Source organism: Mastigoproctus giganteus, chromosome 11 (genome assembly GCF_048544385.1).
Source record: "Mastigoproctus giganteus isolate SK-2022 chromosome 11, ASM4854438v1, whole genome shotgun sequence".
Taxonomy (NCBI): Eukaryota; Metazoa; Arthropoda; class Arachnida; order Uropygi; family Thelyphonidae; genus Mastigoproctus; species Mastigoproctus giganteus.
The window spans coordinates 142,140,664-142,159,593 of record NC_143585.1 but is presented as its reverse complement, the minus strand read 5'-3'; the positions used below and the strand labels follow the sequence as shown (position 1 = coordinate 142,159,593).

Sequence of the window (18,930 nt, the reverse complement as noted above, 5' to 3'; positions counted from 1 at the left end):
TCACCTGTCCATTCCCTCCAGGATTTCTTTAGTTCTTCCCTGAATTTATTCACACTGTCCACTTCCACAACAATAGATGGACGTTTCTTCCAACAATCAGCCACCTGCTGGCTGAAGGCAAACCTCCACAAGTCTATCCTGCAACTATCCTTCCTCAATTTGAATTTATGCCCCTCATGTGTGTAGTCTAAGCAAGAGGATGAATACCATTAGAATTGAGCTTGCTCAGTCCATTCAAAGCTTAAACACCTCAGTCAGATCACCTCTCAGATGCCTAGTCTCTGAACACTGCAACTTGCACAACTAAAGCTTGTCTTGATGAGACTACTCTTTCATTCTCTTCACCAATCTCGTTGCCCTTCTGTGCACCCATTTCAGCAGGTCTACATCCTTCCTAAAATGAGGCCTCCAGACTGACCTGTATGCCATACTCAAGACACAGCCTAACCGTTGCCTCCTTATCCCTGCTAGAAAAGTTCATATATATCATAGACAAAACCCCTATGAGCTGGCCTGCCAGCCTGTCTGCATTACCCAGAGAACTTTGTATCTAACTGCACAATTACTCACCCCCAGGTCTTTTTCATTTTCCACTACTTTAAGTTTAGTACCACACAATTGTTAATCTGGGATTATTGCTACCCATATGCAGTACCTTGCATTTGTCAATGTTGAACTTCACCTGCCATTTCTCATCCCATCTGCCTAATTTTTCTATATCTTATTGCAATGATATGTATATACCGCCATTAACCTCCCTGCTGACCCTTATATCTTCTACGAACTTAGACATTAAGCTTGATATACCTTCATGAATATCATTAATAAATATAGAAAACAACACTGAATCCTAAGGGACTCCACTCAACCATCCATTTATCCATACCAGTAACTTCCCCCTTAACATGCTGTGACAGCAGTATAATTGCATTCCTGTCTAGATGGTCCAGCATTACTTCTTTAACCAGTGATTCCGTGATTTTCCCCCAGAACAGATGTTAAGCTAAACAGGTGTGTAATTCATCATGTCACCTTTTGATCCCCTTTGATATTACTTTAGTATTATTAAATAATTTGGACTTAGTCATGCATGGTATGAATTATTAAGATATGATAATCCCTCCCTCCTTCCCTTCCTCCCCTATGCAGCTCTAGCATTTGCACACTGAAAGAAATAGTTTTTATTTCCATTCATTGTTTTGTATATTTTTATTTCATTTCAGCAAAACGAAAAGCCTTTGAGTACAAAAGAAAAATGCATTATAATGAATTTTATGCAGTAAAATTAGCAAGGAAGTTAATGTCACAAGATGGTGATGATGAGGAAGAGAATGAAGAAGAACAGCCAGAAACTGTGGGACAAGAAGATGACAAAGAACAAGAACAGTTATTTCTTGGCTAAAAGTGGTAAGAAACTGAAATAGCCCACACCTAACTTTATCCAGTAGGGAAGTAATACTGTTTGGACAAAACAATTGAGGATGCCATCAGCTGAAATTGAAATGACATTGGCTAACACATTATTTTTCTTTGTATGTGTATATGCAGGCAATAATAATTGTAAAGCAGATACTTGTGATAAAACTCCTGCCTGCCAAATATGCCTTGAACCCAAAATCCTTCTTTAGTAAAATGAGTTATTAAAAAAATTGGAAGTGTAAACAGTGCATTTGCTTTTTACTGATTCTAATATCATCCAAATAAGGAATATTTGTTTATATATAATGGTCATTGAGAAGGTATTTTCTGAGTGAGATATACAGACTAAGGTATCTATACCTCTGTATATGTATAAAACATATTCTTATTAATGTGAAAGTGTCATTATCAGAGTAATCTTAACCACTGATTATTATGTTTCTAATTCTACTGTAAAATAACTAAAATGCTTAATTAGATAATTAAAAAAAAATCAGAAATCTCTAGTCTACTTAAAATTTTGTTGCTTTTTGCTTGCATTTGTTTTGTATCAGTGAAATGAATATTCAGCATGCATAGATATATACATGCAGAGCTTTCCTTTTTGTTCAAACTTCCTGCAATGCTTTTTTGACAACTGTTTGGACAGTTATTTATTATTCTTGTAAATATCAGTTACATTATTATTATTTTTTCCCCTAATAGTGGAGTGGTTCATATTACCCGAAGCCTTCAAAGAACAATCTTGTACTGTTCTAGGAAAACAAAATGTGTGAAATTAATTATTTGGTGCTTTAATTGTATAGAAATACTATAACCTATTAGAAATGAAAAAGAAAGTGCCACTTCTGCAGTAGTATTAATATGACAGGCTTCCAGATTTTTGTTTGCATTACATTACTCTTTACTAAACTGCACCTCTAAAGTGGAGATAGCAAATAATTTTTATTAATGGATTTCTTATGTAAATAAGTTGTGATCAGCTGGTTGTACAGGTCATAAGATTAAAAATAATTTAAGTTAATTTGAATCTCTTTGTCGGCATTATTTAATTATAACTAGTTATCTTGCTTCATACTAAATAACACTGTGTCATATTAAATAACACTGTGAAACCAATTTTAGATATAGTCAACCATCATAGCTCTCTGCCCTGATGGAACTTCTCCCTGTGCCCTTCACTAATATTACCCAGATTTGGTCTGAAAAAAATCAAAGTAGAGAGTGCAACTAATGGAATTTATTAACATTCTCCATCCCATAATTTTCAATCAGCATGTCAACTAGTTCTTTGTGATTTTCACCTAATGATACTAAGAAAGCCATTCACTAAGGCAGAATGACTATCAAGCATTTTGCTCCATATCTGTCATTTTCTCTTCCAGTTCTTGTGGAACAATAAATATGCAAACTTTCACTTTTGCTTTAGACAATTTTGGAAACATAGATTGTATATGCTTGAAGGTGTTACTTTCAGAATTCAGTATTTTAACAATTTGTTTGACCAGTCCCAACTTGATATAGAGTGGTGAAAATGAGATAGTTTCTTGGAACCAAAGGGCTATTTATTATGCCAGGCTGCAACTGACTTTAGACCGACCATTCTCTTCTCCTGTAGTGCTGGTTAATGTCTTGCTATCTCACAGGCAGAAAAAGGAAGAGAAATTATTGAAACCACTTTAAAATTGAAAAGGAACCTTAGCATCTTGAAATCCACCACAGACATCCTGTTTGTACTAGTCATACTTGATCTTCTCATGCTTCACATTTCCATAGTCTTCTTTAATATTTGTCCACTGTTTTTCCACTGTTTTTGATTTTCTTAAATGATATTAACAAAGGGATAGAAGGCATAATGTCAAAATTTTCAGATGATATCATGATCAATAGAGTAGTTAATGATCTGATCAGCAGCTGTTCTTCAGGAAAACTTATACTTCAGAGTTGGTCAGTAAAGTGGTGGCTATATTTTAATGCAGCAAAATGCAAAGTTCTTACACTTGGGGGATTAGTGACCCCAAAATAATATACATGTTACTGGCAAGGTGTAGAATACCTAGGCAATGTATAGAACGCATGCAAAAGTACAAAATAAATATTTATTTATTGCCCTATGATACCACTATTAAATGAAACACGGTTCTGGCTTTTATACAAAGGCATACTAGGGGAGAATATTTCTCCTCATATCCCACTATTAAATGGAATATATACCTGTTATAAATACTAAATATAATATAAAAAAATGTTTGTAACATGGACACTTTGGAGACTTTCCATCTGTTTAACATTTATTGAATGCATTTCCCACTACTATGTTCCTAACAGAATCTTTTAAATTTTTTCTATTTATCTTTTTGCTTATTTATACTGTATATTAATTTTGTACCTTACTTACTGTATTTTATATAGAAATAGTACAATAAATTTTTACATCCACAATATCCTTGTTTTATTTCTAAAATTTTTTTACATAAATGCGGTTCTGTTTTCACCCATAATATGGTCCTCTTTGAATTTTGCAGACAGAGATCATTCAGTAAATTAATTTCTTCGACTCACTTTTCTTTCTCTAAAAAGACTACAGTAACAATTTTTTTTGTTGTTGTTGTTGTGTGAATGTAGTCCTGGACCAGACTATGGCCATCCCGCTGTGGGTATGTGAAGATACTATACTCAGAAAAATTGATCAGTGAAGTTGTGAATATGTAATCTTGCATATTACAATGTAAACAGCACATCCCAAGGTTACAATGTAATCTTGGGATGTGCTGTTTACATTGTGATTGGCCTCTTACCTTAGTGCGTAACAGTGTATACCGCCCATTTGTTTCTTCTCTTGGAGGCAGGCTGGACAGAACCACTGGGTCAGTAAAAGAGTTATCCAAATGGATCATATACTGATAAAACCCACCTTGTTATCCATAGAACAGATTCATAACAGGCAGTCATCCGAAGAAGATCAAATCAAGTCAAAGGTTGTTAACAGTATTCAACTATGGATTTATTTTATAGTATTATTTTATTATTATTTTTTTTATTTGAATTTTAAAATTTGAATCCTGGAATAGAATTCATGCTATGGTATAAGAAAATACATTTAAAAGAATGAGTTTTAGATCATTAATAATATATTGAAGAAATTATTTTGTGAATTTTGAAAAGTTGAAATTATTCTTGAAAAATCCCAAAGCAGATAGTGCATTTCAGAAACAAATGGACATAAAAGCCACTCGGTGCAATTAAGGAAATAGTACAAAATGATAAAAAAAAAAAAAAAAACTGTTCTACAAAATTCAAAAAGGACCATATTATGGGTGAAAATAGAAGCGTATTTGTGTAAAAAATTTAAGAAATATAATAAGGATATTGTGGATGTAAAAATTTATTGTAATACTTTTATACAAAATACAGTAAGGCACAAAATTAATATACAGTATAAATATACAAAAAAGATAAAAAGAAAAAGTTCAAAAAATTCTGTGTGGGAACATAGTAGTAGGGAATGCATATAATAAACGTAAAGCAGATGTGGCAAGTCCCCAACGTTTCATGTTATAAACATTTTTTTTATATTATATTTAGTACTTATAACAGGTATATATTGAATTTTAACAGTGACATGTGAAGAGTAGTATTTCCCCTGGTATGCCTTTGTTTAAAAATCAGAACTATAATTTATCATAAGATGATAAAGAAAAGTTTATTTCATACTTTGCCAGTAACATATATATACACTTATTATTATTATTATTATTATTATTATTATTAATATCCATATGATGCAAGGAAGCCTGAGGCTTATGCTGCACCAGGAAAAAAAAAAAAGTTCCTGAGAGAGAGAGAGAGAGAGAGAGAGAGAGAGAGTCAAGAGTAGAAGGGAATCACCAAGAAAGAGAAGAATGATGATATCCAGCTCAGGACCCTGGGTGTGCCAAGCCCATACTCACCAGATGTGAGCCCCCGGGTGGAGTTGATTTAAAAATGGTAGAGGAAGAAAGGGATCTGAGAATTACAATATGGTCAGACATGAAGTTCTCCAAGCAGTGTAGAAAAGCAGCAAGTAGGGAACATGATGTCCTATCAATTGTTGAATATTTGCTTGCAGAGATAGGTCATAATCCCACTATATGTGGCAATTGTAATTGGAATACTGTGTTCATGAATGGAGGCCACACCTAAGAAAAGATATCAAGCTTCATGAAATGGTTTAAAGACTGGCAACACACCTGGTTAGATCTGCAAAAGAAAATTATCCTTTTACAAAAGACCTGTATGTGAAATCTTGCAGCTGGGGTGCAGCAGATACCACTTTTTTATACAAGATGTCAGAAAATACGCATTGGATTTAGCATTAGTGGTGTAAAATGATGCAAAAAATCAAGCTTATACAGCATCAGCCAAAAAAAAAAAAAAAAAAAACCTCCCATTTCACCTATTCATTCCCTCCAGTAGGTTATTTAGTTTTTCCTCGAATTTATTTAAGCTATCAACTTCCACAACATAGAAGTTTGTTCCGACAATCAACCACCTGCTGGCTAAAGGCAAACTTCTGCATATCTATTCTGCAACCAGCCTTCCTCAATTTGAATTTGTGCCCTCTCATGTGTGTGGTCTGAACAAAAGGAAGAATCCCATCAGCATTGAGCTTGCTCAGTCCATTCAAAGCCTTGGTTACCTCAATCAGATCACCTCACAGATGCAGTCTCCAGATGCCACAGTTTGCACAACTCAAGCCTTCCTTGGTAAGAGTATTCCTTTGTTCCCCTCACCGATTTCATTGCCCTTCTCTGTAGTTGTTCCAGTAGCTCCCCATCTTTCCTAAAATGAAGCTTCCAGACCTGTATGCAGTACTCAAGATGTAGCCTGACCATTGCCTTGTACAATGGGATAATAACCTCCTTATCCCCACTAGAAAAATTCCTGTATGTCGTTGCTAGAGCAGCTGATGGGTCTTCTCAATGACACACAGGAATTTTGGTAGTGGGGATAAGGAGGTTATTATCCCATTGTACAAGGCAATGGTCAGGCTACATTTTGAGTACTGCATACAGGTTTATCATATCTAGAAAAGTCAGGCAGATGGGCTGAAAAATGGCAATTGAAGTTTAACATTGATAAATGGAAAGTACTGTATATGGAAAGTACTGTATAAAATCCTTTTCTAGATCCTGTTGCATCTAGAAAAGGATCTGTCATTAACCATGCTTTGTGTCATCTCCAAACTTGAACATTAAGCCTGATTTTCATCAATTAATAAATATAGAAAACCACAATGGGCCCAACATTGAACCCTGAGGGACTCCACTAATAACATTAGTCCCAGAAGAGCAATGTCAATTGATTTCCATTCTCTGTCTTCTCCTGCTCAACCATCCCTTTGTAGCAGCAACTTACCCTTGATGCCACACTGCTCCAATTTGTACACCAGTATGTGCAACATCTTTTATGTGCAACAGTATCGAAAGCTTTCCTGAAATCCAAGTATATAATATCAATATTATTTTTTGCATCCAGTTCCTTTGTTACCACATTGTAGTATCCAGGCAACTTGGTCAAACAAGATTTGCCCCCCCCTCAAACAAACCCATGATGCTGTGTCTGAAGTATAATTGCAGCCTTGTCTAGATGATCCTACATTAATTACACTAGCCAACATGATTTTTACCTTCAACAACTTAAATACTGCTTTTAACCAATTTTTATGCATAGATTTTGAAAATCACCATGATAGTTTCACATCATGTCACAGTTATTAAATATAGAGGAAGTTACATTTTACTGAAATATGCCAATTTCGCATAATATATGACATACTGATATATTTTAACAGATATAAGCTAATTCTCTTAATTTTAGCAATCGATTCTGGCCTCGATCTTCTTGTGATAAACATAATCAGATTTCTACCTATGGTTCTTAGGTTCAAACTGTGATGCAACAATTTACAATTTGAAGAGAGCACACTTAGCATTTTTGGTGAGGATTTTATAAGCTGTGCCAAGATTTTCCAAGTATTAACTGATTGTGACATGTTCTAAGGATAGTAAATCTATCCTCCAAACATATGATAGAACGTATATTTCTTTACACTTGTATGACAAACTTGAATTATATCTATATATCCCTTTATTTTGACATTAAATTTTGGTACATCTTTTGATGTACCAAAATGTGATCGAGATTTTTTTATGGTGATTTTCAGAATCAGCGCATTTATTTCCTCCAGAATCACATATTTCCATTGCAGAGGTATGATAAAAAATATTTTTTGTTGGCTAGTGTTATTTAACCAGTGATTCCATTGTTTTCCCCAGAACAGATAATAAATTAACAGGTCTATAATTTTTTTTTTTTTTATGAAAACCCCAAACACAAAAGGTATCAAAACCTATAGTACTTAGTACCGTGCATGGGTTGAAGGAGAAGTATGGGGAGAGGGGGATGCCGGAAACTTTGCTCTAGAGACTAAACATGGGTTTCACCACTTCAAGCCTCCAATAAGCAAAGTGGTGGTATTTCACCGGTTGATGAAAGTCATCTACCACTTGTGTATCACCCTTTATCCCACTTTGTGAATTGTGAATACATTTTTACATCTCCAGTCCTTGAGGACCTTCCCTAAGTCCAAGGATGATCTTATAATTAGGGCTCAGGGTCTGCTTACTTCCTTCACTGCCTCCCATAATATAATTTTATAGATCCCATCCACTCTAGGTGCCTTTCTTATGTTTAATTTCAGTAATTTCTCTTCCACTTTCCTCATTTATTACAAAATCATTTAGCTCCCTGTTTAGAGTTTGATAAACTTCTAGCATCCCCTTCCCTAAAGAATTTTTCTTGTGTGAATTCTTCAGAATACTCATTCAGTTTGTCAGCAACATGAGGACAATCATCAACAATCAAACCATCAATATCGAGAACCAATTTAATTCATCCCCTTCCTTCTAGTGTTTGCATAAGTAAAGAAGTCTTTGCTGTTTTTCTTTGCATCCTTTACTTGCCTGACCCTCTTTGTGACTTGTTACAGACTAGTTTATATATACCATAGGTTTCTGTGTTGCGCGATAAATTATTATTATCATCATTAGCCATATGGTGCAGGGAAGCCTGAGGCTTTTTCTGCACCAGCCAAAAAAAAAATAAATAAAATATATATATATATATAAATTAGTGTAAGGGTTACGTTCCGCAGAACTCTACGTAAGTCAGATTTTACGTAAGTCGGAATTTCCCCGTTGCCTGTGCTCACCAAATACAGAGGATGCGGAAAGGTCAGGGAATGACCACCGCATATTCCCGGAGCAATATGGCCTTAGTTGCTAATGCTCCTAAAAAACAAATAACAACAGCAACTGTGCTCGTTGAATTGATTGAATCAAAAAAGAAATGTTCAACGAACACATGAATAGAATTATATATTGTATTTATTCAATTTTTTATCTCATGCACAGGGAAAATTACAAAAGCGTGCAATTTAAAAAATGTCAAAATTATAAAATTACAAAAAGAAGAGACAGGCATACCGTCAGTAAGTTTTACTTCTCGAACATCGTTGCCAGAATTGACATCTGCTGATAATTATGCCACTGCGGAGGTTGAGGGCTGTGGAGATTTAGAAGGGGTCGGCCGCTCAACCTTACTAAAGAGCATATTAATGGATGACTGGAGGGTGGCTTTTTCTTTTCATCATAGCAAGCAAGCATATCATTCACCCTTTTGTTAACTTTTAAAAATCATTCACTGTCAGGATCAATCTTCTCAAACGTTGCCATTGCCGATGCAATTTGATGAAATGCCATTGCCATCTCTCTGGTGATGAAGCATCTCAGCTCCTCATTTAGTTCATCTTGAGCTTCATCAGCATTTTCTTCTTTCACTATCGCTGCCTACAAGTTAGTAAGTTCTTCGTTAGATAATTCCTTCCCTTCTTCCTCTATTAACTCCCCCACGTCGTTGGCAACAACCTCCAACTGAAGTAGCTTTGCAACCTTTACAATCTTATCTGTAACCTCTTCGTATGATTTGTCTTTTTCAAACCCTTTGAAGCCTTTTACGTGCCATGGGCATATTTTCTTCAATCTGCCATTAAAACAACTTTTAGTAATTTCAGACTAGGTTTATTAATGTTTAAGATGTCGTGGTAAATATTGTAAGATTTACAAGTCCTCTAAATGTAAAATTTTTCTCACCGTCTACTGCAGACAATGCCTAAGCACATTTTGTGCATAAATAGTTTGCGTTTAAATTTGAAATAATACCCTGATCCATAGGTTGGATGAACAAAGTCATGTTTGGCCGTAGAAATATGACTGTCACATTCGAATTGAAATCACCTAGGTGCATAGGATGTCCAGGAGCATTATCTAATAGAAGCAAAATCTTGAAAGGAACAACATTGTCTTTACAATATTTTTCAACCTCAGGAATGAAGCACCATTTAAACCAATCTTCAAAGAAAGATATTGTTATCCATGCTCTCTGGTTCGATTTGAAATGCACAGGTAGAGTGGCTTTATTGATGCTCCTAAATGCACGAGGATTTCCAGAATGGTACACAAGCAGTCGTTTTAATCTGTAATCTCCCGCTGCATTAGCCGCAAGCAAGAGCGTGGCCCTATCTTTTCAAGCCTAGAAACCTGGCATTGTCTTTTCCTCTTTGGCAATGTATGTTCGATCTGGCATTTTTTTTTTTTTTTTTTTTTTTTTTCCAATACAGAGCAGTCTCATGAACGTTAAAAATTTGCTGCGTTGAATATCCGCCTTCATCAATCATTTTTTTTCCAAAACATCACAAAATTTCTCTGCAGCTTCAGAATTGGCACTGGCAACTTCACCATATACTTTGTTTTGGAAACCAGCATGATGCTTGAACCTATTAAACCACCCGTTGCTTGGCATGAACTTGACTTGGGGTTCGCTTACTTATCCTTAATATCTTCATAAATACTTCTTGCTTTTGCTTGAATGGCCATTGGACTCGGTGGCACTTGCTTCTGAATCTGATTTCCCATCCATATTAATAGCTGTTCCATCTTCGATATAGAACCTGAACACTGTTTTGTGATCACTGTTGATCTTAAGTGTGTTGATCCTTTGACATGTTCTTTTATACACACGCTGTCCTTTAAAATAGTATTCACTGTTGACGCAGCGAGACCGAATTTCTTTCGATAGATGACAAACTTTGTCCTTCGTACTTAATTATTTTCATCTTCATTTCTAAATCAATTTTGTTTTGTTTCCTGGCACTGCCAGCACTTGCACTTTCTGTTGGTTGCTTTCCCTTCAACATTGTAATACGTAAATAGGAACGAAGAGAAGTTTCTGATAATTTGTTTTTTATATGATTGAAGAGTTCAGTGAATGGGAACTCATTTCCCCATAATACCATAACATAAAAACTCACAGAATTCCAGTTATCAGAATTATCGCAAATGTAATAAGATTGAGTTTACTACCCGTTTATAATAAATTGCGTTAACAGAAAAACCCAATAAACCAGAAAGTGCAAATTGTTTTTATTGTTTTATGGTAGTGACCTCCATAAATATGTTTTAGAAAAATATCGCAAAGGCATTCAAAATTGTTTGTTATAACAGAACATATGATAATGATGAAAGAGTAGTGCAATTTCCATTATAAAAATGACCTTTTAGAGAGATAAATAGCTTAGTAATATAGCAAAATTTTCAACTTCCAAGGACTTGGAACGAATTACAAAAAAAAAAAAAAATGTTATTGCGTTCACATTACGATATTTTCATAATACCTCCATTTATTCCTACAGATGCAAAATACGTTTTCATATTTCTTTTTTCTTTTTTTTTTTTTTCAACGGCCAGCAAAAAAAGTCGAGTTTGTGTAGGTCGGGGAGTTCCTGTATTTCTGAGTTACCGAGAGGGGGGGGGGGGGGGAGAGAGAGAGAACAAGAGTCAAAAGTAGATGGGAATCACCAAGGAAAAGAAGAATGATGATATCCAACTCAGGACTCTGATTGTGCCAAGCCATACTTGCCAGATGTGATCCGCATCCATGCATTTTTCTTCTCTGCCACAAGTTTCATCAGTTCATCCTGACATCCATTTAGGCTTGAACGCTTTCCATTTAGAATTTGCTGATGGTAACATCATCAGTTGGTCCACTTTATAGAATTTAAAAACTGTCTTAGACCACTGTAGTCACCTTCACGAAAGCAAAACCCGCCCCCTTTACCCTTGATGATTGTTACATCTTTAAGTAAATCAAAAATCAGCACACTGATCACTGCCACATAGTGGTTATTTTATCTTCAGATGCTTAAAGCATGAATAATCACTGCTGATAATCACATCAAGGGTATTATTTCCTCTCGTTGCCCCTCTTCTGCAGGGTTGGTTGATTGGTGGAACAGACTTCCATCTTTTGTTGGGGAAGTTGATAGCCTAAATAAATTTAAGGCTGAGCTGGACAGGCATCTGGAACGAATGCTGAGGTGAAACAGGTTTTTTTTTTTTTTTTTTTTTGGCTGATGCTGCATAATCTTTTTCTTGCATCGTATGCCTCTACTAATGATAATGCTCTAACATGTTGCTATAGAAAACAGTCATCCAATAAATCTACAGAAATCTTGCTAGTCTCTGAGTGACCAACCCACAGAGTTTCAGTCAATATCTGTAAGTTAAAATCCCCAATAATAAGATATTCTGATTTATTGGCCTACTCTATTTCTCTGTACAAATTTGGTTAGATCCATTTCATCACTAAGTCGTGCAATTCTTGCTAAGGCACCTCCTTAGCCAAGTGGGCAGGAGCAGCAGTGCGTAGCACACGCGTCTTGATTAGACCGGGGTTCGAGCCCATGACCACCAAATACGGAGGATGCGGAAAAGTCGGAATGACCACCGCATATCCCTGGAGCAATATGGCCTTAGTTACTAATGCTCCTAAAAAACCAAATAACAACAATACTTGCTGATTAAGGAAATGTGATATTTTACTTGAACAGGCTTCTGAGATGTTATCCCAATTATTCTGTTCACTAGATTCATCATCCAGTTCTGACAGACTCTCTGGAAGGTTAATTGGGAATTGTTAGGGTCTGCACTGTATGGCACCAGAGCAATAGAAGGTGCCATGATGGTATAAACTAAAGCAAGTCAATCCACGGCATCTCCGTAGCGTGGACAGGAGCAGCAGTCACAGCACATGCTTCTTGATTAGACCGGGGTTCGAGCCCGTCACTGTTGAAAGGTCAGGGAATGACCACCGCATATCCCCGGAGCAATATGGCCTTAGTTGCTAATGCTCATAAAAACCAAAACAACAACAACAAAGTCAATCCGCAGACTTTTTAAAGTGTTATACCTGCCATATAAAAGTAGCAGAGTTATCGTGATGGCGTCATGATTACTACATTGCTGTCCCTCTAACGTTGGCCTTCAACTCTCACAGAAGAAATGAAGTGCTCACAGTTTGATTACCCATGGGCATTCCAAAATAAGCTTCGTATGCACTGCCAAACTCAGTGACACCAGTAATATTATGTTCACCTGCTTCAGATCTATATAGCACACATAAACATAGAAGAATGAGTCTGGACATAACTTATATCTTCATTTGGCAGCCATAGAAACTGCAGAAAATAAACTTATTATATGAGTACTTCAGATTCTTACAATTCGGAATATTGGAATGCATAAATGTAATATAAATATTGCAAAAACATGATCCCTCCATTGCTACCAAAGTATTGACATTAGAGATAAAACCAACAGACTGTTTTAGATTCAGCAAACAAAATACATATCAGAAACAGTTAAAAATAAGCATGAACTTTTTTGTTATGTAATGTAGTGTACATTAATATATTATTTCTTGAATACAAGAGTTGTTTGATAAGCTGCTAGCCTAGCATAGAAGGAGTTAAACTTCACACTATTATTAAATTTAGTCTCCTTGGAACTAAGTGCACTTTTTCTAGTGATGCTCCAGAGTCATAGTCCCAGTTTTGCAGTTGCTTTCTTGAAGGTCCTGAAAAAAATATTGTGCAATTGTGCAGCAGCTATCAACTGTCCATCCAACCTAAATTGCCCTCCCGAATAGTTGGTTTTTAGTTTGAGAATTGGTGGTAAAAGTTGCTTTGAATTTGAATCAAAGTCATTTCTGATTGGGTGTCAAAAGACAGGCGATGCATTGCAGTAACCTTCCCTTATCTCATACCTAATTACTTGACAGAATATTTTTACCCATGAAATTGAGAGGACTTTAGCCTCTACTAACTTCTAAAAATTACCATTCATCCATCACCATGTCATGTATTGTTGTTTTCTGGAGTAAGTGCTGTTCATCTTTGCTGGTTCTTCCACTGAAATTTATCAACTTGAGATTTGAGAGTTGCATATCATGGGGCAGGCTCTCGTAATATATTTACCATGTCTTCATGAATATTCTTACTCAGTAGCCTACTTTTTTTGTATCATTTTATTGTGGCTTGATGTTAAATTTTTTTTAAAGCCTCTACTAACTTCTAAAAATTACCATTCATCCATCACCATGTCATGTATTGTTGTTTTCTGGAGTAAGTGCTGTTCATCTTTGCTGGTTCTTCCACTGAAATTTATCAACTTGAGATTTGAGAGTTGCATATCATGGGGCAGGCTCTCGTAATATATTTACCATGTCTTCATGAATATTCTTACTCAGTAGCCTACTTTTTTTGTAACATTTTATTGTGGCTTGATGTTAATTTTTTTTTTTCAATTTATCCAGGCTCAAAAAACGTTACGTTATGAACTATAATTTTGCATGTGTTCATATAAAGATTCAAATCACTGGGGGGAAAAAATAATATATATATATGAGCTGGATATCGTCATTCTTCTCTTTCTTGGTGATTCCTTTCTATTTCTCTCTCTCTCTCTCTCTCTCTCTCTCTCTCTCTCTCTCTCTCTCTCTCTCTTAGGATAAATTGGGAATTAAATTTTTATTTGGCCAGTGCAGCATAAGCCTTCCTTGCACCATGTGGCTAATAATAATAATATGAGGCTTAAAACTAATCACAGAATCCTTGCGTAATAAGTATACACAAGCAATAAAAACTTAAAATATTTGCCCTTCTCTTTCAGTGCATTTCTGGAAATATTGAGTAATATTAATAACATCTTACAAGTAATATGCTTTGAATAGCAATGGTGATGTAATCCTATATATTCCTCATTAAAACTCCACAAAAGTCCATTATTTAGTAATCCATTCCGATCTATGGATTTTAGATAACATGCTAAAAATTTACAGGGCAAACCAGTCTTCTTAAATAAAAGGGCACAATAATTACCGCTTCTGCTTCCCACAAATCATTGGAGCAAATCTTGTGGGTAGTGCAGAGAAAGATGATTTCTTTACGCAATACTCCAGTGATTCCCAAACTTTTGTCACTTGAGTCACATGTGAATTTAAATAATGGTATATCCACGGCACACCTTGCCATGTGTGTGAATTTGGGAACCACTGTAGTCTGCCCTCTTAGTGGCACACTCATCAGTACCACATATAGTATGTGTATGGATGTGTCAGTGCCTTTGTAGATTTTCATATTTTGACTACCAATTACATTTTCACATATGTATTTTGGACTTGTAATGCTTCGATAATTGAGTGTGTGTTTTGCCATATCAAATAAAAGTGTAACCTGGGAAGATTATCGAAATTTTGAGTATATATATCACTTTGCTGTAATCTTCTTTCTTATTGGGTTGCCAATCTTATCATCATTTTCATGTTGTTTAAATGGAAAGTTAAGTTTACTTTGTTGTTTCCTTTTTCTCTTTATGAAATTTTTCCACCCAATGACAGGTATTAGTACCAAGTGCATGAGATGGTTGTTTGTGGCCTCTTACCATTATTATTATTATTGTTCTTGGTCAAGGAACTCTTTGACTCTCCTACAGGTGTTCAGGATTGTGATTGTCTTGCTAGTGTTCAGGCTTTATAAACATCCTTGTAGATGTTTTCTGCAAAACACCTACAGGCCAATTGCTGCTGGGCTGGAGGCTCTTTGACACTATTGTGGTGGTTGACACATTGATCAGGGTGGTCATTACTTGTTCCATATGCTACATTTCTTTGACTTCCTTTCTTTGATCTGTGTACTTCCTGATCTTTTCCTCAGGTTTTCTGAGCAGTTGCTGGTGTTGGGTGCTGCTAGTTCAATCAGGTATGTAGCCATTTCCTTCTTGTCAATGAAGGTTTTGTGTGGTCTGTTGTGCAGGATCATCTTGTCCGTTATTATGGTGTGGTCCTACAGCCCAAATATAATTTGAAAAAATAGGGGTCTCTAGCACCTGAATTTCTTACTTGTAATACGGTACACTCGGTGCGTTCCTAGGGTGTGTTGTGTCCAGGTGCCAATTTAAAATTTCTGTCTCCCCCCCCTTTAAAACTTACATTCATATCTGCATGTAAATTTCAGGTTTTCAGGCACCCTTTGAACGTTGGCACCCGGGTGCAGTTCACCCCTTGCACCCTGGACGGCCCGCCTCTGGGTACACTTTCTTTGATCAGCTGGTATTTTTGCACTAGTTTCTGATGTATTATCCTAGCAACCTGGTCATGTTAATGTTAATGCTAATGCCATTATTATTATCTATCTTGTCCTAATGGGTTTTATCCTATCCCGTGATGGGTAGTGGTACCAGCTGCATGGGAGAGGGTTATTATTTCCAGTTACTATTGGTTGAGGAACTCACTGATATCCTAAATGATGTGTTCAGGATCACAGCTTTCTGGCTATGATCAGGCTCTAGCTTGAGAGCGTGTGGTCAGAAAGCTGTGATCCTGTCAAGCCAGAGCTATGGTCAGTCTCTCGATGCACATCTTTGGGTTGTGTTGGTGGCTCTTGGTCATCATTATCCTGATCAGTCTCATAGCCTGCAGCTGTGTTGATCCAATCTGTGATCTCACAGGAGTATTTGCTGATCTCCAGGTGTAGGATTTTCTTTAGGGTGCTAGTGTCTAAATGTGTGGTGATGATGGCTTTATGATATCTGCATTCTAATGAGAAAAATTATTTCGTCAGGGCATTAGATGGGTTTATGTGGGTGTGCCTTGATCTTAGGAGGGCACCTTTTGCAGAGTGCTCTAAGGGAGTTTGTATAGCCTGTAGTGTTGAATGATGGGCCTGACTGTCATGTGGGAGATGCTTCGGTCGTTCCATCTGACAGGTTAATACGCTTTTGTTGACCTTTCTGATGGCTCTAGATTTGCGAGCAAGATTGAGTTGTCTTCTAAATCTAGCTCACCACGTGTTCATGGGCCAGAATCTGGCTTTGAATTGGGCAAGATTTGATAATAAGTTCAGTAACTTAGAGATACATTCCCAATAAGCTCCTACACTTTTTAAGTGATTGGGTGAAACAGAGAGTTTCAATTTGAAAAAGGAGTGGTCTGAGATATAAAATGGGATGTGTGTGATGTTACTGACCAGAGGGATGGTGTGATTTGGGAAGTAGTATCTGTCCGGCTGGGCTTGGTAAGGACCTGGTCTAGGGCTAGCTTATTGCACAATAAGCTAGCCCTAGACCAGGGCTAGACGGTCATCATTATCCTGGTTGCATTAAACGACAACATGCAAAGCATCATTATTGCTGGTATAAAGGTAGGGGTTTTGAGAGCTGTTAACATCATGATTAGTCGTATTGCCCTTTGCCCAACATAGTCCGTTGATTATGTAGTACAGATGCTTGGATCTGTTCATGCCTGCTGTGTCCTTTTTTTCCCTAATTTCGAACAGAGGTTTTTGAGTTGTGAGATGAGCTCTTGTGTATTAGTGGTGAACTTCAGGACTGTCATCAGCTTCCATGTGGAGCTGCATACTTCCGGTAAAAAGGAGTGTATTTTCTCCACAGTTAAAGGGCCTTTAGTGTTGGGAAATTCATTTTCCCCACCTGCATCCTCAGAAGCATCTGAATTGTGGGAATCACAGTTAGTCTCCTCTTCAGCCCCCCCCATAAGTTCGAGTTCTTCATTTGAGTTGTGGGTGGTTTCTAAATGCTTATTTATTTACATGCTTGTTGGTATGAAGGAGGGGCGTATTTCAGATCTGACCATTTATCTTCTGTGATGTTCTGTATATTTTCATCCATCCTGTTGTACTGTCTTGGGATTGATTCCAAGAAATACCTCTTGTTTTGGTATATGTGTCTTCTGGAAGGGGTCCTATCCTGGTCTCCTGTGGTCTTTGGCTTTCATTTTCCGGCATGTTTTGTGTGGGAGGTATCTGCTGTTTGATGGTTTCTTCTGTATCCTCATTGTCTCCAACTGTCAACTCGCTTTGTGCATTTGACAATCATGGTGGGTGTCGCCTGAATTTCGTTATTATTCCCAGAAGAGTTAGTGATATGCGTGCAGTTTTTCCTGATGTGGCCCTCTTCATGGCAGAAGAAATGGAGGTATAAAAGGTGTAAGTGATCCCATTTAAGTCGGCGTTGATAAGTTTTGGGATGATTGATACATCATTATTGGCGAAGTGCATAAATGCTTGCCTGCAGAAGCTTTTTATTGGGGAAAATTCCGGTTTATGGTTGCAGAAAGTGCGTATTTTCCCGGTAACATCTGTATTTGGATAAAATTCCTCGGAGAAATTGATAGAAATCTCAGGTGGGACGTTCGATATCGTAACTTTTCTTGGTGCTAAGGCAATTGGCGCTGCTTCCAGGTGATGATGACCGATGTCTATTCCGTTTTGCTGGATAGTTTGCACCCAGAAGTGGGTGGCTGAAATACACCAGCACAGTTCCTGCTACGCGGGAGTCGTGAGTAAAATTTTTCGGCAGTACGTTCTCCGCAATTCCGGGAAGTATTAGCGGTTGCTTCATTTGTTGGACTGTTCAACCACGGTATATGCTGTTGTATGTCTCAAGAGCTGGGTTTTTGCAGGTGGAAGTACAATCCAAAAAAAAAAAAAAAAAAAAAAAACTTATTTTTAGGCCACCTGAATAATTAAATTCATATGCCATGCATTGTGTATTACGTCTGTAAATTGCATGTGTTTTCTGGTCGATTTGCCTGTTTTGCTGGATGAAAAACCCGAGTTTCTGGGGGTTAAAAACTTTGCTAACTCAGCCACAGAATGAAAAAGACCCATTGAAGTTCCTCGCATCAAGAATTCGAACCCGGGTCTTTTCCACCCTGTGTGGAGAGGATGGTGACAATACCGTTCTGCTACCCACACAGACAGCAAGTACAATCCGCTAGACACAGCATTAGTGAGTATTTAGTTACTGACCTTTTGAAACTTGAGGTATCCTGTTGCTGCAGGGTTTGGTGTCTGCCGTCAGGTTCACTGCTGGTAGTGTCTACTTTCCGTTGCTGTAGTTTGTTCTTCGCTGGCCATAGCTGTTGTCAATTGCTGGGGTGGGTGGGAGAGGGTGGAAAATCTGCAACTGGAACAGCCAGCCTTCCATAGCTAAAGTTGAAAATTAAAATCTAACCTGGCTAAAACTCCGCTAACTTTGCATAAACCAAATTATTACT

General features: G+C 36.9%; 1 protein-coding gene across 1 annotated transcript in view; it reads left to right on the top strand.

The window, feature by feature from the left end:
* Positions 1-1,767, top strand: part of LOC150078484 (protein phosphatase inhibitor 2-like) — a 117,899-nt gene extending 116,132 nt beyond the window's left edge. The window contains exon 4 of the mRNA XM_090384249.1: positions 1,224-1,767. Coding sequence (XP_090240375.1) covers positions 1,224-1,402 — 179 coding nt within the window. The 3' untranslated portion in view covers positions 1,403-1,767. The remainder of the gene's footprint in view (positions 1-1,223) is intronic.
* Positions 1,768-18,930: the final 17,163 nt, after the last annotated feature.